The 23,226-nt window shown below is 36.6% G+C and overlaps 1 protein-coding gene across 3 annotated transcripts in view; it reads right to left on the bottom strand.

The window, feature by feature from the left end:
• The window catches only part of CCDC91 (coiled-coil domain containing 91), a 416,560-nt gene that overhangs the window by 14,248 nt on the left and 379,086 nt on the right, over positions 1 to 23,226 (bottom strand). Inside the window, exon 13 of one of the 3 annotated variants that reach the window (XM_060113429.1) lies at positions 11,605 to 12,723. The exons of the other annotated variants lie outside the window; for them this stretch is intronic. Coding sequence (XP_059969412.1) covers positions 12,646 to 12,723 — 78 coding nt within the window. The 3' untranslated portion in view covers positions 11,605 to 12,645. Of the gene's footprint in view, positions 1 to 11,604; positions 12,724 to 23,226 lie in introns of those variants that run through there. 3 annotated transcript variants of the gene reach the window in all.

Here is a 23,226-nt window from a genome sequence, read left to right as displayed (position 1 = left end):
TTGGGGAGGAACTCCAAAACAGCTCCTTAAAAGTGGGACAGATGCGTGTCCTGAATTTTTTTCCCTTTTTGGCTCTTGCACCTTTCCTTTTTCTTCTATCACAAATGTGTTTACTGGAGCCCCAGCTGCCATGCTATAGCACTCATCATGTAAGCCAGTGCTAAAGATTAAAAAAGTACAAAGTCAGAAGGATCCTGAATCTTTGATGATTTTGTTAAGCTTCCGTAGCTTTAAACTGCTTACCTCTGGACTTGCTTATGCCATTGTTATTTCTAGTTTCTGTTACTAGGAGGCAAATATAAATCCCAGTGCTAAATGTACCAAGTTTACACTGTATGTGTCTACTAGTATAATAGAAACAAAAATTTATTGAGGCTCAAAATGTTGTCAGTGAGATTGAAATTTCCACTAAATTGGAAATTTTAATTTGGGCACTGAAAAACAACTAATAGAATAAAATATCCTCGAATGGCTTAAGAGTATATGAATGGTAAAAAATAAAATAATCATAATGATCAGGTTATGCCCATCACCTGAACATATATGTATGCAAGTTGCATTGGCAAGTCCCTCTTTTATTTTTTCCCCTGTTCTCTGGTAAATAGAGTATTTCATCCACAAACTATAAGAGTGAAAAACACCTAAAAATGTTAAAAAAAACATATAAAGGGGATGGATTTAAAACTATAGCAGTGAAATTTTGCCTAGGCAAACAAGTTAACTTATAATATCTGGAAAGAAACATAAAGTTCCTAATCAATTTAAAAATTATGAATATTATGGATAAAATATGATAGTTTTGTCCCCAGGAAATTCCAAGCAATTTTAACTTTGGTAAGTAGACAGGACATTGTGGCATAAATATAAATATATATTTATATTGACTATCAGCTTCACACTCATTATTTGGTGTTCATTTTCCATTCACCATGAAATTTAATAATACATATATTTTAAGTTGTCACAAACCACTTCTGGAACAAAAACATATTTAACAAATACTTCAAGACAGAGTGAGTAGAACCAAAGACATTCTGATCTCAACTATACAGTTAGGGAACTCAATAAAATAACAGCACTAATAGCTAACACCAAAAGTGAACTTTTTATGTGTCAAGTAATGTAAGCACTCTACATGGGGTAACTCATTTAGTTCTCATAATAATCCTATGTGAAGTAGGGACTATTTTAATCTCCATTTTACAGATGAACAAAATGTGGCCAAGAAAGGTTAAAGTACTTGCCCAAGTTTACGAATCTAATAAATAGCAAAGCTCAGTTTTAATCCAGGAAATCTGATTCAAAACCACACACTCCTAATCATATACTATACTTCTCTCACTAAGATGAAAAGTATACCTATGCTATGCTACAATGTTAAAGTTAAAAGGCTTTCCCATAAAATGGGACAATCCAGTAACGGTAAACAAAAGAAAGCAAGAAAAGACCAAGAATCTTCTCTTCCTTCCTTTAAAAATCTGTAGGGAATTTGCAAAGCAGAATTGGTGGCATTTTGGGTAGAAATTTCAAAAATTGATGGTTTATAGCCCAGAGGCATTTGTAAGGCTGGTGTAAAAGGTATTATATGACTTCTGTTTCTATTTCAATCATTTACTTTTCTTGTCAACTAAGTAACATTGATCTTCTGTATTCCCTTTTTTATACATACAAAATAAGCAAATGATTGTAAACTAGAATTCCTACAGAAATAACCATCTCAATAAAAATTCCCATCACCTATATTTATATTTATATATTTATATTTACAGGTGAGAAAAGTTCAGAAAAATATCTGGCAAAGTAACTTAAGTGTAACCCATCTTCACCAAGCATTACAAATGCACTGGAACTGGGAAGTAAGATTAATGAAGGTGGGGGGATAATTTTATATATAAAAAAAAGTTATCCATAAGTGCACACTGCATTTGAGATACTCCTGAAATACCATATAAAGTAGCAACACAGTCCCAAGACATCTGTTCTTTCTCCACTACAGTGTACTGTCTGAGGATCCACTTAATTAAGGCAATATAGCTAATGCATTGAAACGTGTTCTTTTTGTGTTTTAATGTGAACAAATCCAGCCAATACACTGAAACTCTTTCTTCTTGTGTTTTAATGTAAACAAATGACATTATGCAAGGGAACAGAAGGATCAAGTAATCTAAATGGTGTGTGGTAAAACAAATGCAGACTATTATCATATAGAAATTCCATGGGTATGACCTATCCAAATGACTTACCACCTCATTTACTACATAGGTATCACTATGCTTGGATGAAAAATGATAGTTTTGCTGATGTATGCCCGGATTTCTCTAAATAAAAGACACGATGGAGTTTAAAGTCTTCAGGAAATGCCAATATAATGACTCTGAATATAACCATATATATTAAAAATCTGTTAAATGTTAAGTATGATGAACTAAAAATCTAGTCATATTCTCTGAACAGAGGTCGGTCCTGTTTATTTTCCTTTGAAATTTTAGCAGTCAAAACCTATATGGAATCAGAGGAAAGAAGCCGAGGGAATACTTCCTAACTTATTCTATGAGGCAAGCATTACCCTAATACCAAAACCAAAGACATGAAGAAAAAACTACAGACATCTCTCATGAACCTAGACGAAAAAATCCTTGACAAAATATTAGCAAATCAAACCCAAAAAAGTATAAAAAGAATTATATACAATGACCAAGTGGGCTTTATCCCAAGTATGCAAGGCTAGTTCAACATTCAAAAATTAATTATGTAATCATCACATCAACAAGCTAAATAAGAAAAATCACATGATCATATCAATAGATGCAGAAAATTGTGTGACAAATCCAACACACTCTTATGATAAAAACTCTCAGTAGACTAGGAAGGGTGGGAACTTTCTCAACTTAACAGAGACTATCTACAAAAACCCTGGAGCTAACATCATACTTTAGGTGGTAAACTCAAAGCTTTCCCACTAAGATCAGGTACAAGGCAAGGATGTCCCCTCTTAGCCACTCCTTTCATTATCATACTAGAAGTCCTTGCTAATGCAGTAAGATAAGAAAAGGAAATAAAAGGTATACAGATTTGAAAGGAAGATATGAAACTGTCTTTGTTTTATGATAAAGATGGCATGACTGACTGTAGAAAATCTTACAGAATTGACAAAAATTCTTGGAACTAGTGAGCAATTATTGCAAGTTTGCAGGATACAAGGTTAATATACAAAAGTCAATTTCTTTCCTATATAATATATATAATTATATAATAACTATATTATTATAATTATAATGTAATAGAATAATTACATTATTATATAATAATGAACAAGTGGAATTTTAAATTAAACACAATGAAATACTTAGGTATAGATGTGACAAATATGTACAAGATCAATATGAGGATGACTATAAAACTGATGGATAAAAATCAAAGAACTAAATAGGATAGATACTGCATGTTCATGGATAAGCTCAATATTGTCAAGATGTCAGTTCTTTCTAAATCACTCTGTAGATTCAACGCAATCCCAATCAAAATCCCAGCAAGTTATTCTGTGAATGTCAGTAAACTGATTCTAAAGTTTATATGGAGACAGAAAAGACCCAAGAAAGCCAACTCAATATTGAAGGAGAAGAACAACATTGGACGACTGATGCTACCAGACTTCAAGATTTACTATAAAGCTACAGTAATCAAGACAGTGTGGTACTGATGAAAGAATAGACAAATAGATCAATGAACAGAATAGAGAGTACAGGAATAGACCCCCATAAATATATCAACTGATCTCTGACAAATGAGCAAAGACAATACAATTGTAAAAAGATTGACTTTTCAACAAATGCTGCTGGAATAACTGGACATCAAAGGGCAAAAAAAAAAAAAAAGAATCTAGATACAGATCTTATTCCCTTCACAAAACTTAACTCAAAATGGATCACAGACCTAAAAGTATATTGCAAAACTATGAAACTCCTAGGTGACAACATAGGAGAAAACATAAATGACCTTGGGTATGGTGATGACTTTTTATAAACAATAATGAAGACACAATCCATGCAATAATTGATAAGCTATAATTCATTAAAATTAATGATTTCTGTCCTGTGAAAGACAGTATCAAGAGGATGAGAGGACAAGTCACAGACTGGGAGAAATTATTTCAAAAGACGTATCTGATAAAAGCCTATAATTCAAATATACAATGAATTCTTAAAACTCAACAATAAGGGGGTTTCCCTGGTGGCACAGTGGTTGAGAATCTGCCTGCCAATGCAGGGGACATGGATTCGGGCCCTGGTCTGGGAAGATCCCACATGCTACGGAGCAACTAGGCCCGTGAGCCACAACTAATGAGCCTGCGCGTCTGGAGCTTGTGCTCCGCAACAAGAGAGGCCGCGACAGTGAGAGGCCCGCGCACCACGATGAAGAGTGGCCCCTGCTCGCCGCACCTAGAGAAATCCCTTGCACAGAAACGAAGACCCAACACAGCCAAAAATAAATATATAAAAATTAAAAAAAACAACAATAAGAAAATAACCTGATTAAAAAAATGGGTCAAAGACCTTAGCAGATACCTCACCAAAGCAGATAACTGGATGGCAAACAAACATATGAAAAGATGTTCCACATCACGTATCATCAGAGAAACGCATACTGAAATGAGATACCACTACACACTTATTAGAATGACCAAAATCTGGAAAACTGACATCACCAAATGGTGGTGGGGATATGGAGCGACTCTTATTCATTGCTGGTGGGAATGCAAAATGGTACAGCCACTTTGGAAGGCAATTTCGTGGTTTCTTACAAAACTAAACATACTCTTCTCATATGGTCCAGCAATTGTGCTCCTTGGTATTTACCCAAAGGAGTTGAAAATTTATGTCCACACAAAAACCTGAACATGGATGTTTATAGCAGCTTTCTTCATAATTGTCAAAACTTGGAAGCAACTAAGATGTCCTCCAATAGGTGAATGTATAAACTGTAGTACATTCAGGCAATGGAATATTATTCAGCATGAAAAAGAAATGAGCTATCAAATCATGAAAAGACATGGAGGAAAGTTAAATGCCTATTAACAAGAGAAAGAAGCCTATTTGTTCCTCTCTTTCTTTAAACTTTTATATTCATCCAGCGTTCCCTACCACTTTTATCCTAGTAATATATTATCTTATGCTTAAAACTCAATAGTGATCACTCCATTTACTTCTCTGAAATGTATATATTTAAAAATTAAAAAGATTTGCTATGATAATAAATCCATTGAGCCTTTTCAGAGATTAAATTATAATTTCTGAAGTCCCTTCACTGTGAGATCATCAGAGATGACATTAATTAAGGACTGCTCAATTATAAGTCCATGATAGCATTTGATATAGTCACCCCTCCATGTAAATCATTTTTTTCACTTTCCTTTTGGGCAAACTTTTAAAACTTCACTTCCTAGCAGTCTTCCCATTGCTCACTTTGCTTCAGCCATCCTGTCTTCCTTGTCCTTTCTCAAATACAACCAAGCACTCTTTCTACATCTGCCCATTGCACATGGTGTTCTATCTGGAATGTCCTTCCTCTAGATAGCTGCATGACTTGATCACTCTGTACATTCACATCTCTTCTTAAATGCCAGCTCAGTTTATCACTGAGGACTGCTCTCACTCACTTTAAAATAGCACCCCGACTCTTCATTTGCATCACTAACTATGGATCCTTTCTCATGGCATTTATCATCCCCAAATATCATACATTTGTTTATTGTCGTACCCCATTAAAAGTAAGCTCCCTAGAAAACCCTAAGGAAAATGGGGATTCTGATGTCTTTACTTCTGTATGTCCAAGGTCTAAAACAGTACCTGGCACATCATAGGGGCTGACTAAACGTTTGCTGAATTTATTGAATAAAGAACAAAAAGAGAAGAGATAATTACTAATTTATTTTAGTAACTGTACTTTAGAAAAGAATACCATAATACATTTTCAAAATTTTCAAGAGTCAAATGGTATATTTACCTTCAAAAAGATGTACAAATTATTTTAAATGATTTTAAAAACCTGCAAATTATTTTATAAAATACTCAGTACACTAGTGATGGTATTCTTTAAATTTACATAGTCTATTAATAAAATATAATATCACATGAAATAGAGGTTTGCATTGTAAATAATTGATAACTGAGTGCCTTTATTTTTATGGTACATAGATATAATCAGGACCATACCATTTTTAGGGAATAAAAGAATTAGTAACGATAATTTATAAAATTATTTGAAAATTATATACATTTTGAAATTCATAACAAAACAATAAAATGAACAAATTGTCAAGTTTCTTAATTTCTATCACTGAAAACTGGGAATTGTTATTGGGAATCACTCATTTTCTAAACTTTGTTAGATCTATTAATACAGTGAATGTTCCAGCCTAAATTTTTTTTATGACATTGCTAATTTTGTGCTTCTAAAACCAGAAGAACTAATTAATGACATATTGAACTCTCTCTGAAAAGACAGTATTTTGGAATGATCTATTAGCGTATAACATTCTAAGTCCTATAACGTCCTGGAACCTCAAGGAATGCTTAGTTGGATCTAAGGAGACTCCTTTCAGTGGTCTCTGGATGCATAAGCTCTGCTTGCTTCAGTAGATTTTAATAACCAATTCTCTCATCACTATTCTCTGCACATCTCAAATAAAATATTAGCTACTCGTATCTTTTAAAAAGTACTATTTGAATCTAGGCCACACTGTAGAGATACAAATTTTCTCTCAAAAAGAACTTTGCCCTTGTCTGCAGATACTTCCTTATCCATCTCTGAGTGGAGAAGTGGCCCTGTACCAGTCACTATGGCTGCAAAACAAATTACCCCCAAACTCTGTGGTGTAAAACAACCATTTATTATGATCACATATTCGGTGGGTTAGGAACTGGAATATGGTGCAGCTGTGACAGCCTATCTTTGCTCCATGATGTTTGGGACCTCAGTTGGAAGACTTGAAGGCTAGGAGCTAGAATCATCTGAGGACTCATTCACTCTCATATCTGATGGTTGATGCTTGTTCCCCCACACAGGCTACTTTCAATTTTGTCACTGCCTGCTGGTCAGATTTCACAAGTGAGTGCTTCAAGAGAGAAAAAGAGATAGGTGGAAGCCTTATTGCCTATTATGATCCAGCCTCGAAATCATGCAGTGTCATATCCATCACATTCTATCTGTTGGGGCATTCAAAAAGTCCGGCCCCAGACTCAGGGGAGGAGAAACAGACTCTGCTGACCGACGGGGAGTGGCAAGAGAATGTCGGTCTGGGAACACTGCTGTGGCCTCTTCTTAGGAGAATACAACCCACCACAGATCCTAATTGGATGCTATTTTTTAGCATTCTCAGTTTCTTGAGGGTGTTACTTTTACCTCCAGTTCAGATGACTGCTGGAGCAAATCAGTCTTCACCTAAATTACAAGAGGTAATATCGGTCTCTGAATTGTAGTCAGGAAGAATAACTTCAATATTTATGGGACTCAAAATGTAGGAAAAATCAAGGTCGAGAAATAATAAATATGGAAGATTAAGCAAAAATGATGGGATAACATATTTGAGAGACAAGTCATTTTCTCTATTGGTCTTATTTTCAACAAACCACTTGCAATTGGACTTGCCTTTCTTCTTAAACAGTTGTAACAACTTCCTTAAAAGACACATCATACTGTGTCTCCTTGAAAACTATGCCCTTGCCTACACATACGTTTCTGTCCCCAACATCTTGGAGTGCCTTCCTTAGCAAGTAGAAAACAAGGAGGGAACCAGATGCATGTACTCTTCTTACCCTACTCACTTCACAGAAAACCCATTCTTAATCCTGTGGGTTTATATTGCTCTGTGAGTTGAGCAGCATGAAAATCCTCCTGAAGCCTCAATGCAAATGTTTCTCTAATCCTATTAAAGCCACAAAACACACCCAGATGAATGAGTAGGAAACTGAGCTAGAGAACTCTCCCCGACCCCAGTACCACTGTCAGTTTTGGCACTGACTTAATTGGTCAGCCTCTCCCTCTAAGTACGGCATGGCTTAAATGGGAAATCAAAACTCTGGCCTTCTCTGTCTAGGACACTCAAGTCAAACCTGTATGCTGTTTTAGCCAAAGCTCTGGAGAGGATTCTGAATATACTTTTTAAATGTAAAGAAAAAGGGTTGAAATAGGACATATAAAAAATAGATACAAAACAATACAATGGTCTACTTAAACTGGTTTCTCTGTTTAAAACTAAGATATAATCATATATCATATATTTAAACAAAGGATTATATAGCAGGAAGCAAAATCTCTCCCAGCCCACCTCCTAGAGATCATTGATCACATTTTTCTTTTGTTTACTAAAATATATTTTGCAATACAACACACACACAGAGGTATATAGCGAAATATATTTAAATATACAGGATCATATGATTCAGGAGGTTTTACAACCATATCAACAAATGTAGATAAATATAATTCTCTTCAGTAGACACACAGTATTCCATTTTAACATAATTCATTTAACCAGTCCCCTGTGGATGGACATTTGTTTCTAATTTTGAAAATATCAAAAAGTAAAACTCTGTTGGGTGAATATGTGCCATGGGATATTTAACAAAAACACATTTTCCAATGTGATAAGGACTGAGTGTTAAACTTTCTGTAGTAGCTTAAAGGGCAGTTGGAAGAGAAGGTTTTTTAAAGATGTACGCATATAAGATGACACTCTACTTCACAAATCAGAAAAGTTAATCTGTTATAATGTGTTGGTAGTAACAGTTAGGGCTTGACTCTTGTTAATGCGGCCCTTGGGAAAATATAAACACTCTTCCTGAATTCAAATCACGCCTGCGCACCACATTCTTGTCTTCAGCTCGAGCTTCTGGCGTTCCAGCCTGCAATTGAGGCCTTGCATCAGATGCCAAACTAAACATTTGGGAACAAGAATTGTAATGACCTCCTGTTTATGTTTGTTTGTTTTAAGTAATTTAAAAACATATAACATGAAGTAAAACACAGAAAAATTAGGATGGGGAAAGAACTCTAAGAAATAGGAAACTGGATATCTTTCAAAGGATTTTCTTGGATATTCATACATTATTCAGAGCACATAATTAATTGTCAGTGTAGATTAGCATGACCTTTGAAACAGAGAAGAAGGAAGGAGAGATATGAATTCCATCCAGACATTAGTGAAAAATACAAAAAAATAAAATTACCTGAATGCATGGGATAAGAGCAGAACAGAGGTTCATTCCAGTTCACTTTCCACATCTCCATGTCTAGTGAAGTTTGCATGACTGACTAATGGGCATTCTAGTGAAGCCACGACAGATTGATTACTGCTGTTGTTTTTTTAATCATGAACTTTTTCATGTAGTTAAACCCTGCCTCATTCTCTATTTTAAGAAGGGAAAATAACTGTCTGCCCCTGAAGGCTTTCATATTAAACATGTCAAAGCATATTACTGATGATGTAAAAAGCACTTTGACATGTTTAGCATGAAATACTTCAGTGTCAGAAAACTATTCTCTTCTTAAAATGCCAGATTGTTCTCAAAGGCCTAAAGGAGTCTGTGGACTTCTTAAAAGAATGTGCTAACATCCCCTCCATTAGTCTTTACAATATACGTTCCTATGGAAGAAGGTTCCCTTTGGTGGAGTAGTAGTGATTGGAAGGAGGCCGGGGTTGGGGGGTGTCTGAGATGTTGGCAATTTTCTGCTTGACTTAAGTGCTGGTTACACAGGTGTGCTTTCTTTGTGAAAATTCATTGAGTGGTATTCTTAGAATTTACATTAAACTAAAATAAAATGTTTTTTTATAAAGGGAAGCAGCTGAGTAGATACAGCTTCATCTACTGTAGTTAATTTCTCTTGATATTTAAAAGATATTAATGGCTTATTATTGATAATCAGCACAACCAAATCAAAAAACAATGTTTCTACACCGATGAAACAGCTAGTTTTACACTATTGTGAATTGCTCTGTTATGTACTTCCTAAGTACAAATGTTTTCTTAATACTTAATTGAGAGGGTGATACAATCAAGGGTTAATTTATATGCTTTTCTTACTTTCATGTATATTAGTATAATTAGTACTACGTCTGAAAGAAAATACGCAATTTCCTCTAAATAATGACAGTAAAGACTTATTAAGCACTTATAACATGCCATGTGTCAGGCTCGTTTATATGCCCACTACCATTTAATTCTTAAAGAACTAGGAGCTTTCCTGCTGAGAAACACCATTCTAAGGTGGCACTTCCTGCATATTCAATAACATTCGCTATTGCTTGAACAGAATTTTCTTTCCTTTAGATCTGCAGGTTCTTTCACTTATTCAAGCATAGCTGAGGACCTATAATATGCCAGGCATGGTTCTAAACAATGTTGCAGTCTTAAGAATCCTGTCCTATTTCTCCAACGCCATCTCTTTGGGGGAATTATGGAGGACACACATCTGGGAAAAGCCTTGACAACGAGGTTTTGAATATCTTTTAATTTTATAGCATATCTGGGACTCGACAAAGAAAAGCACAGAATAAGGGGGGAAAGGCAGTATAAGGAAGCTTTCCGTACTTCAGCATGCTTAACTAATTGCTTCTTTGCAGATTAGATTTATCTTCCAACCAATAAATATTCTGTGGTGCCTATTCTTTTCAGTATCACACAATTTGTCATTTATCGATTCACCAATTACTCCATGTGTTAACAACCAGCCCAATTAATTCATAAACTCTATGAGAATCGGAGTCAATGCTTTATATACTAGGGGTTGGCAAACTTTTTTGTAGGGGTCCAGACAGTATATATTTTAGGCTTTTTGGGCCCTATGGTCTCAGTCACAATTACTCAACTCTGCTCTTGTAGCATGCAAGTAGCCATAGATAATATGCAAACAAATGGATGTAGCTGTGTTCCAATAAAACTTTATTAAAAAATAGGAAGCAAGCTGAATTTGGTCCATTAGTCATGTTTGGCAAACCCCTGCTTTATCCCACAGTATCTTTTATCGTGCTGGACAGGTAGCAGGCCTCAGTAAATACATCTTGCTTGACAGAGTCAAGGGCATTGAAAATGGAAATGCAGGAAATGGGAAGGGAAGTGGCATTAATTCTGAGTTCTCTAAGGGGACATATCCACATTCCCTCTGCTGCTAACCTGGATTGTACCTCTTCCTCTTTGAAATCAGATTCTACAGCTACAGGGAATATTACTTCTACTGATTTAAGGAAATCATATTAGGAAAAGGAAAAAAAAAATCTGACAATAAATTCAAATTGATGAGGGAGCATAAACTTGCTCATTGTAGTATCTTTTCCCTTGCAAGTAGAAAACAGTCATTTGTATATAAGGTAGGAAACTCCAATGGGGAAAAAAAGGCCCTATTCGTAAAAGAATGCATCATCGAAACCCAAATATGGGTGGTCCAACCAAGCAAAAGTGGTTGGCAGTGGGATTTAAAAAACAAGATTAACACAAGATGTTAAGTCCTGAAATCCATCTAGTCACAAACATGTGTGTTTTTAATGACATTCAGAGCCATTTCCATAAAATGAAAGAACAGAGGTTAATTTATTTCATTGAAAACATGAAAAATCTTAGAATTCCCTAGAACTAAGAACCTTTTATTATTTTCTCATGGCTGAAAATCATGTTCATCTGCCAGTGACAAGTAATGCTCATGGTTAGGTGGAGATAGAAGATTGATAGCAGCGTAAGATGACAGCAAGGGACCACAGTACCATTTTTTTTTTCAACATAAAATTGACATATGAGATGCGGACACAGTGAAGGGGCTCTTCATAAAACAAAGTTAACAAAATAAGTACAGGTTTTTCTCAGACCCTACTGAATAGAACAATTATTTCAGTAAGAGGAATCACCCCAGGCTTAGTCCTGGCTGTGACTGCCACTCTCATTTATTCAGCAAGTATTTACTGAATGCCTACAAAATACCGGGCACTGGGGTATGTATTGGAACATACAGCTTTTTTTCTTTTAAAGTGCATCATTATTCTTTGGGGGAAACAGACAACACCATTTAAAACAGTAAAATCGTTTCAGTTACTGTTAAGTGCTAGGGGAAAAAAATAAGTGCTAGGGAGGAGAAAATAAGGCATGGCAGCTCCTGGGAGGAACGTGTGGTGTGATTTTAGCTAAAATGGCTAAGAGATAGCCTTTAGGAAAACTTTGGAAGATTTCAAGTTTGGTAACGTGATGATCAGATTTATGCTTTGAGAAGATAGATCACGAGATGCTGGATGGACAATACACTGCAGTGGGGAAGGGGGGCATAAGAACGGAAGCAAGTAGTCCTGGTAAAGATGATGGTGGCCTGGTCTTATGACATAGTAGTGGAGACGGAGGAGATATTCTAAGGCATATTTGACCTGCCAAAAGATGATATTAGCTTGGGCTAGAGAGGATGCAATGGAGAGGTGATAAAAAGTTGATGAATTCAGTATTATTTTGGAGTATGTTTGTCAGTCTTGTTGGAAGACTATGTGAGTTGTGGAAAGAGGATGACTTCCAGGATTTTGGTTTGAGTGACTGTGCCATTTACTGAGATAAGAAAGACTTCTGAAGGAGAAAACCTGGCAGGGAATGGGTGGTAGAAATCAAGAATTCTGCTTTAGACATAAGCCTTTCTCACCAGTCCATGCCCTAAGGTAGACTTCACAAGAGAGGCAGTCTGGGTATTGTGCTCCTCCTGGGAAAAAATAATTATGTTTTAGCCAAAGGATTATGCACATAACAGAGGTTCAATAAATACACGATAAGTGAATTTATGAGACAAGTCATTATCCAACCAGTTTTCAAAGTCTAATTATGTGAACAGAATTAGCAAGTTAGTTAAGAAGCATGACAGGCTTTCACAGAAACAATTTATTTGCATTTCTTACCTAAAACCCAGCTTCTTCACCCTCTCAGATTTCAAGATTCGACCCTTGGTGGCTATACTCCCTTCTACACTGGTACACTCCCTGCTGGTATAACTGTATTCTCAAGGAATAAAAGTGCAAGAATGAGTATTGATGTATTGCTAGAGTTTGCAAAGACTATTACCAGTCCAGAAATAGAAGAAGAGTTCTTTGATCAAGACATAGATTTTACAGCTAAGTGAACATAATACTCTCTCACCATTTTGGACTAAAAATAGCCTTGAAACGAGAATACTATATTAATGTCTATAAGAAATAGAAATTCTGTAACTGGGTGCTTTGGAGCCTTCCTTTTTTTTCCTTTCTTGTTCCCATAATTATCAGTTTTGAAAAGCAATCCAAATATTTTCATTTGGATAATACTTACTCATCTTTTTATATTGTGTATAGCCTATAAATAGCTCTTTATATATCATGTATGTTTAATTATATGATGATTATCTATAAAGTCTTATTTTTTAAAGAGAACTTAATAAAATAAAATTATATAAAAGAACATGTTAAGTCACTCATGTCATGATCCAGAACTAAGCTCTATTAAACTGTGATATATATTATACAATACATCTACCTAGAGACTAGTACTCTCTTGTTGCCTGAAGGCAATAAATAGCCCTCCGTCTTATAAGATGATACATGCACCTCCACCCCTGCAACTCTTCCACTAAGATTTACACCTCTTGTCTTCAAGACCTGGCCCCCAGACTAATGCCATCTATCGAACTACATCATAATCCACCCTGGGAAGTGAGGTGCCTGCTAAGGAAAGAAAGGGACTATATCGCAAAGGCCCTGTAGGAGCCAGCCAACATGTACCAGCAGGAGGCAGGAGACTATGTACGAGACAGTGCTGGATCAAGAAGAGATAGAATATAAGTTTGGATAAGGGAGAGTTTATTGACATGAGAGCATTCTCTCACAGGATTTAACACCCTAGCAAGACTACATGAGATGACACTGACGCTGTTATGACGGCTCCTGGAAGCATACAGAAAGCAACGGTAGGAAGGCCACAACCTATGGCTAACAGTAGAAGTCCTATCACAAACTACACCACCCAGAAGCTGCTGGCCTAATAGTGATGGAATGATGGATTGAAGGTACAGTTGAGACTCCACCTTAGAGATGATATCCTATAATCCATTCCCTAGGATACAGAATACACCCTAGATCAACAAACATTATAAGGAGCTGTGTTCCCAGGAAGTAGAATTCGTAGTTCCCAGAACCAGGAGGTGGCAGTAACAGTGGCCCTACTTATCATCATTGTGAACAACTGACTTGGAGACTTTGTGCTCCCATTCCAGCAAACTCTAGGCTTTAGAGGTCCTCATTTTCTGTTGCTATCCCAACAAAGGACACAGTATAAGTCCCATTGAACTTTAAGCTGGTACTGCCACCTGGTCACTTCGGGCTCCTCAGGCCAAAAAACTGTACGCAAGGAAAGAAGGCCGGGGTTATTGATCCTGATCAGCAAGAAGAGATAGGGCTGTTACACAACGGGCTAAGGTAAGACTATGTTTGACACCTAGGTGATCCAGGAGGGCAATTCTTGGAACTGCCTTGCCTCATTTTACCTGTAAATAGACAAGTTCAGCAGCCATAGCCTGAGAAACACATGGCAACAGAGCCTTAGAGGTCTTATGACTGTGGATCTGGGTTATCTCATCAGGTAAGCCCCCAGAACAGCAGAGTTCAGTCAAGGGTAGAGAAATCTAGAAAAAGGAGTGGAGGAGGGAGACGAGAATCACTTGTAGCCTTGAGACCAGGTAAAGAAGTAGGAATTACAGCTCATCCCACCAACTTTCCTTTTTTGTTTCCCCACAAAAGAAAATCAGAAGACCAAACAGAATCCTGGAGGAACTGTTACAAGAACCTATATAAAGGAAATAGACTTGAGTAGTGAAAGGAATGGACTGTAGAACACCACCCAGAGTCTACTTTCAGGACTAATTCCCATAGCTGCTGGGAGTGTTGGTGGCTGGTGGGGCTCAGCTGAATCCCCCTCTAGGAATTGCTACCTTGACCAAGGTCATGCCTTCTGAGAGTCTCCCATATTCAATGACTGGTCTTTGCAGGGGGTATAAAGGCCCAGATACCTTGCCTCAAGGTGATTCAACTGTAAAGGGCCAGCCCAGTTCCAGGGCTCTATGGGATTAGCTGAAGCCCTTATGCAGCTGCATTGCAACTCCTCCCTTTGCCCAAACCTACTTCTTTCTCCCCACGTAGAAGCTGGTCCTAAAAGAATTCTCTAATTTCCTGCACACACATCTCAATCTCCAAGTTGCCTTGGGGGACATATGACTTAAGACAAACTGGTAAGGCTACACTGTATTGGCTGATTATTAGATCTGGAAATGGCATAAAAACATGAAACCCTAGAGCTGGAAGAGACCAGGAAGACCATCCTATTCAGTGGTAAGCACTTTTTTTGCGCCCGAAGATAAATTTAGAAAAGTGGTGGGAGGGTAGGAAGACAAAGGAAAAACATTCAAAATAATTTTTATAAGTCCCTTGGAAAAATACCTTTATGACTTTAGGGTACTTATTTTAGTAAACAGAAGAATGTCATTGAGAAAATTAGTAGTGCTTTTGGAGACTGGTTTTGGTGCCACAACTAAGGGTGCTACTGCATCCACTAGGTAGAGGCTAGGGATGCTGCTAAACAGCCAATGGCTATACTACCCCCAACAACAATTAATTATCAGGACCAAAATGCCAATAGTGCCAACGTTGAGAAATCCTGGTTTAGAGGTCACCAAGTATAGTACACTCATCATCTCACTTCATTCTTGGGATTAGGGGGATTACTGGCATCGCTTCATTACTGATGGCTAAATAGAAGGAAAGTGACTTTGCAAAGGTCAGAAAGAAAGCTACCAGTAAAAACGGGTCTAGTAGTTCATTCCATTTTATGCAATTTTTTCCGGCCTGGATGGCTGTCACTATATAAGTGGAGAACACTGGATACTTTTTACTTCCCTTAATCTCTTCCTTACAAATCAAGCCTATTTATAAAGCTTGATCTGCAGGCTCAAGACCGTTATTCGCTGATAACTTCAAACCCTTCATTATATTAAGAAGCTAAACCTTGAATTTCCAGCAGAGAAAAAAAGTCATTTGCAAATACATGCATTGTGCGTTTACATAACATTTATTCCCAAAGTTTGATTCTAATAAAGCACCTCTACATTGTACAGAACTACTGGTGGATTTAATATACTTATATATAGCATTTGCTAAATATCTTTTTTGCTTGTCTTTTACCCCTGAGAGACAGGCTCAGTAAGTACTCTCAACATTGGTAATACACAGATCTGTCTACAGGGAGCACGGAGTCTAGTGGTCAGAAGTATTCCTCTGGAGTACCAATTCTGCCATTTTCTAGTGGTATAACCTAGACAAGTTACCTAACCTTTCTCAAAGCTTAAGTTTTCTTACCTGTAGAATAGTAACTGACTATGAGGCCTGTTACAAGGCGAAATGCAATGACTAATAAACCATACACACTGAATAAATGGTAGCTGTAGTGAATATCTATTGCTTTTTGGCTTTCAGCATCTATCACTCCTTTTTAGTGGCAACTTGAATTTCATTTGGGTATTAATTCTTTCCCATTGGATATAGTCTGACGGACTGTACTTAGGAATTTTGCCCTCTCCTAGCCAGAGGGCAGGTATGTCACCCAAACTAATCCAATCAGATGCTCCCTCCCTGGAATTTATACACTGTGTGGAGAAACAAAAAGAATACAGTTAGTTTTGTCCACTCCTAGTAATGGTAGTCTGCCCAGTTATTGTTGTTGTTGTTTTTTAATTGTGACAACGTTGTTAATGTTGCTGCCTCTGAATTTCCAAAGATGACTTGCTTCTTTTGCCCATTTCCAAGTCTAATGTACAGCCTTCCAACAATTCTGCAAGCCTTGGATATCCTTTCAACAAAATCCCTTATCCTAATGTTAGCCTGATGCAGTTGTATTGCTTGTAACCAAAGAACCCTACAGGTATACAGGTACTATATCTCACACCAGCACCAAACAGCTAATCTAATTAATATGTTATTAAATTAGGTACAAATAAGATTAATGACTTCTCTCTGCCTTCAGAAATAATGTCTAATCATTGATTTGCCTTTTGGTTTTAGCCCTAATACATATCCACACACAGTAAAATCTACATAGGAATTGAAGACTGTTTACCTAAGGGAAACTTTTCCTGTGGAGCAAAGGTGCTGTTTAAGCAGTCATCTCTGTTTGCTCTCTGCTGGAGCACTTCTTGGTAGGACTTCAAGAAATACAAGGCAAATGAAAAGAAACTGCATTTCTGATTGATGTCTGATTGCCTGGTCCACAATTCTATAGGCTCACCTGAGATCTTAAATAAGAATCTTTTCAGATACAGAGGCTTTCATTATTTTTGGCTTTCCTTCTGTGTCTTGGATGTGGTTGCTCTTTGGGTATAGCTCTGGGTCAGACTCTGTGTGGTAGATCTGAATGTGCAATTACTGGCATCAGGGTTGGAGGAGAGAACTACAGCAGTAGTGTAACGGCATGTTTCTTAAACAAGGAAAGAAATGAATAATCACTTTGGTTTTTGCTTTACAGATGCTTTGATCCGTTTCATTTTTCACTGTGGGAAGATAGAATGGCAATTCTCTGAGTTAACTTTAGCGTTCACTTCCCAGAATAACTCTTTCAAGGCCACGGAATATTATGCCTCCGTCAGCTGGGCTGCCATATGAAGAAGCCAGTAAGATGGCATTTCAGTGCAGGGCACAAAAATACTTTCTTTCCCATAACTTGGTACATAAAATTCAGTGCTCCATTAGCTTCCCACATCCCAGATCAGATGGTTCTAAAGGCAAACATAGTAATTCTTCCAGCAGGGAAATTTGGAAAAAACTAAATACATAAGAAGGTCAAAGACTCCATGATTCTTGCTGAATAATTATGCCAAGCATTAGATTTTTGTTAGAAAATATGAGAAAAGCCCATTAGCAGATGCTGCAAGGGGTAACTGTTCTTATTTTCAGTATTACTGAAGCAGCTTTTACCAGTTATGATGATGCCTGTAGTTTAGGCTGTTCTATGTCACCACTGCCCATCTGTCATCTTGTAGCAAGTTTCTAAACAGAAATGGCAACTCCAAAAGGATCTCTACAGATTAAGTTATAACTATAGAGAAGCTGTTCTTCTGCCAAACTTAAGTCAGTTACCTGCCAGACTGGGTAATTTTTCCTGACCTATAAATGATGAGTGAAAGATACGCATAAGAATCTTTTAAGTGACATATGCATTTCATTGCATATCATTTAATAATTGGTTCAAAACTTTCCTGGAAAAAAAAAACTTATAGATGGCATGGAAATATTTAGTGATTATATAATTTATCCCTTTTCCTAGGAAATATTTACCCCCTTGTGGTAAGGAAGCAATTGATTCAGGGTGGTCTTTTGATTATTCTTTCTTCTTAGTTGTATACCCCCCTTTCTCAACCCACTGGCTGGCAATTCTACGTTTTGTGAGAAGTATAAGGACCCTGGTTGCAGGGGATTTCATCATATTATGGATTATCATGTACTGAATACATAATAGAACTCATCAATCAAAGATTTTTTCAATTCCTAAAGTGGCATTTTCAACATAATTTCTTATGGTAATAAACTTATTCATAATAAAATTCAAGTGTCATCAATTATTTCAGCAGGTACTTTTTAAACCATAATCTAATTTTACAATTTATAGCCTAGTTGAAAACATGCTGTGAGATTTAGGATACACGGATTTCAGCCATAAAAGCAGAGTAAGTGTTCTTCAGTGTGTAGCTGCACCTATTCATTCTTTCACTTCCCCCAAGGGGACCAGAAGAATGAGGTATCTCAGTGACTACCATTCTTCCCTACATGAAACTCTACTAGCTCTTTCTCACCAGAGACAAACGGAATGCTAACTACTTTTATTAAACTGCGTGATTTTAAGCTTTCCTCCTTTTAAAGAGATTGTTATCTTTCAGTTCAAACACAATTAAGCTATCCTCACTGCATTATATACTTTACTATTTTGAGAATTTTCTTTTTCCTTATTTTAAATCAGAGATTACTGTATTGTAGCTAAGAAAACAAGTGATGATATCATACTTTAAAAAAATATGATTTCTTTGAAATAATGCTGGATGTCAATCCTTTACAGGAATTGGCCCTCCATCATAATGCTGACAAACGATATCCAGTTCAGGTGACTAAGTTTTGTCTGAATAAAGCATTTCTGTGGTGTTAACTTGTTGGAAAGACATGCAAAATTACTGCAATGGCCTATCCTTGATGATAGTTTAAGGTCTTGAAATAATGGGGAAAGCCCGGAGAAGTCTACCATTGACTGATGGACTATTGAATATATTTAAATATAGGGACCTGGGCTTCCCTGGTGGCGCAGTGGTTGAGAATCCGCCTGCCGATGCAGGGGACACGGGTTCGTGCCCCGGTCCGGGAAGATCCCACGTGCCGTGGAGCGGCTAGGCCCGTGAGCCATGGCCGCTGAGCCTGCGCGTCCAGAGCCTGTGCTCCGCAATGGGAGAGGCCACAGCAGTGAGAGGCCCGCGTACCACACACACAAAAAAAAAAAAAAAAAAAAAAAAAAAAATATATATATATATATATATATATATATATATATATATAGGGACCTATGGAATTCTGCCTTCATTTAAGAAAAATGGACAGAAGAATGCCAAGTTGTTTGTTAATTCATAGATGATGACAAGCAAAATCATTAAAAATACTTTCCTAAAATATTTAAGGCAACTTATATATTTAAAAGTAGTTGAGTCAATACAAACTTCATTCTAGGGGCCTTCAGTCTCTACATGGTACTCAGACAAGTAACATCCATCCTGATCCTAAATTGTGTGTTCATATTGTTGATGTCACTGTGGCTTGATGCTTTTTTCCTTCACTTTTTTTTACTTCAACCTCAAACATTCTCATCAGTCTGAAGTGTATTCAGCTGTGTGTAACAGAAATTTGACAAACAGTGGCTTAAATAAGAGTTTATTATTTAATGTACCACGGCCTCTAGGGGTAAGCAGTGTAGAGCTGGTAAGCAGTCCAGAAACCAGACTATTTTCCTACATGGGTATCTTCAGCATATATTTTTTCCCTTTTGTTATAAGATGGCTATTGCACCTTCAGGCATTAGCCTGTGCTTGACACAGGAAAGAAGAGGAAGGACAGGCAAAATACATACTTGCAAAAGCAGTCTGACCCTTTTTACTAGGAAAACAGTAGCTTTCTTAGAAGTCTCATGCAATAGACTCTCTTTAGCACCTCAGTGCCTAGAACTAGGTTACGTGGTCATTCAAGGCTGCAGAGGAGTTTGAGGAGTTGTGTGCTTGTAACAAACTATTAATGTGCTACCTTTAATAACCCTGGCATTCTGTTAGTAGGCAGAAGGGGAGACTTTTTATTATATAGGGAATTAGCACTGTTTGCCACAGTTCTTTAAGGCTAGATGAAGAACTACGGTCTCTACATAGTCTTTTCTGTTACATTTCAGTCTTTCTTGACGTTCCCTTTTCTGAATGCTCAGAGCAATGACAGGCTGAGTTAAGTATTACAACAATCGTGTCCCGCCTCATATAATGCACTAAGTTTTAAATATATCTTTGGACAGATCATCTCATAAGTCCTTGAAAATGAGGTCAAATTTTGTATTACTTTTGTATCATATAAATATGATACTTGACTTATTGATGAATTTACTCATGAATTTCATCTCAATCCTGTTTTCTAGAAAAGTAAATGACAGTCTATCATTGTTGCTTTAAAAGTTATTTCATTTGCAACAGCATGGATGAACTTGGAGGGCATTATGCTAAGTGAAATAAGTCAGACAAAGAAAAATACTGTGTGATATCACTTATACGTGGAATCTAAAAAAATACAACAAACTAGTGAATAAAAAAAAAAAAAGAAGCAGACTCACAGATATGGAGAACAAACTAGTGGTTACCAGTAGGGAGACAGGAGGGGAGAAGGGGCAAGACAGAAGCAGGCGATTAAGAGGTACAAGTTACTATGTATTAAATAATAAGCTACAAGGGTATATTGTACAACACAGGGAATATAGCCAATATTTTATAATAACTATAACTGGAATATAACCTTTAAAATTGTGAATCACTATGCTGAACACCTGAAATTTATATAATACTGTACATCAACTATACCTCAATTCAAAAAAAATTTCATTCTTGATCACTCCACAAGCAATCTAACTGTTCTCTGAAATGCTTTAAGTCTTACTGACTCTCTACTCTTCCCTAAGCTTATAGCTTTTCTATCAGCGTTACAACAGTAAAACAAAACAAATGAAACAAATAGTGTTCTGTGTTACACTGAGGCTCTTAGGGAGTGAAGTATATTTTAAAATAACTTTAAATCTAGCATTAAAATAACTGTGGTGTAAATCAATTATGACATCTGTTTTACAACTCTTTGCATCTTGATTCTCCCTCTCAAACACTGTCATCCAATTAGGAGAAATGAGAGTACAGACTGAATAGTTAACTTTCTCAACAAATGTATGAAAGTGCTTCCCTCACTACACTGTCCTGTTAAAAAGTCTTTACAGGAATCTTTTCCTAGACATGAGTGTGGAGAAAACCCCTGGTCTAAGATAGAAACATTTTACCCCTAAGAAACGTCTTTTTATTAATTTATGAACACATATTGTATTTTTCTACTAACATGTTATTCATATTATGAAACACATATATTAAAAAAAAAGTGAGACTAAGGCAATTGAATAATGCTTCATTATACTTGAAAATCTTGGTTTAGTACATTGCAATACAGCAATACTGTCTATTTTTGCACTTGGTTTTAAGGGCTGTCATAGCTGAAAAAGATGCCTCAAAATGATATGTGGGTCAAATCTGAAACAGTGTATAGTTAACTGTACTTACTAAATCAAGATTCTCATTTTTCAATTTCACCCGCAGGTTCAGTTTAGTAAAATTTTGAAAAGACTGAATTGAGTATTAGATGACACTAAAAACCTGTGAGAAAGTCATAGTATTTCCCTGTTCTGTTTGGTATTTTCAGGAGGAGGCCGGGTCATGTAGGGCCCTGCACGACTCTGGCTTTTATTGAGTGAGATGAAGCTGTTTCAAGGTTTTATGCAGGGAAGTGACTAATATGACTTAAGTTTCAAAAAATGACTTTGCCTACTGTGTTAAGAATAGACTTTGGAGGGCAAGAGTAGAAGTAAAGATACCAATTAGGAGGCTTTTGTAGAAGTCCAGGCAAAAGACGATAGTGGCTTGGACAGTGGTGATAGCAATTGAGGCGGTCAGAATCTGGATATGTTCTAAGATAGATTTCCCTACGTACTGGGCATAGGGAGAGAGAAGTAATTCCTTAAGTTTAAGCTTAGACATCATCCTGGGAAGGGTTCTCTGATCCACGAAGATTTCATTCAGTCCCCATTTCATGGGCTCCTACAGCTCCCTGTTCCTCTTCCATCACAGCACTGTCACATGTGTGGCAATTTCCTGTTTTGTTCCCCCATATCTTTACTAGACTATAAACCTTGAAAGTGTAGGGATCATGTCATCTTGATTGTAGTATATACTTAAAATTTTCTTGGTACACAATTGTGTAAAACCTTACTTCTTATTTTTCAACAGTGCCATATCACCAATTCTATAAAAATAGTTCATGATCACTTAGATTTTACTATTAACCACTGTAATTAGATAACAGTATATTCTTCAGAAAATGGTGGTAGCTCTTGAATGATTATAGCAAAGGCATTTAATATTTTTTATAACCAAGTGCATGAAAAAGTTTTAAGAACCTGAAGTTATATATGAGAATTGCTATGACTGGTTTCATTTGAATGTGAGATTGGCGAGACCATATACCTTAAGACACTAATAGGTTGAGTGTAAAAGTAAAACTACAGCTTCAGAAATGGGGGTTGGGAACATTCCTGTGATGATTGTTGGTAATGCAGTTCAAATTTCTATAAACAGGTCTATTCTGACATTCTCTGGTTAAGTTTTTGCTTGGTTTGGTACAGTATATACATACTCTGAGACAAAGTTCTTGAAACAGAACTTTAAAAGCCCAAAGTAAATGAACAGCATGGCTTTTCATGACTCAAAACTTGGTAATGGCATCAATTAATTTTGCTCTTCACCACACCCTATGTGCTTGCTATGTATGAGCCTAACAAAAAGGGACACATTCTTTATCATTAAAACTATTTTTGA

This window comes from Mesoplodon densirostris, chromosome 11, assembly GCF_025265405.1.
Source record: "Mesoplodon densirostris isolate mMesDen1 chromosome 11, mMesDen1 primary haplotype, whole genome shotgun sequence".
NCBI lineage: Eukaryota > Metazoa > Chordata > Mammalia > Artiodactyla > Ziphiidae > Mesoplodon > Mesoplodon densirostris.
The sequence above is the reverse complement of the archived record's forward strand: the minus strand, read 5'-3'. Positions and strand labels throughout refer to the sequence as shown.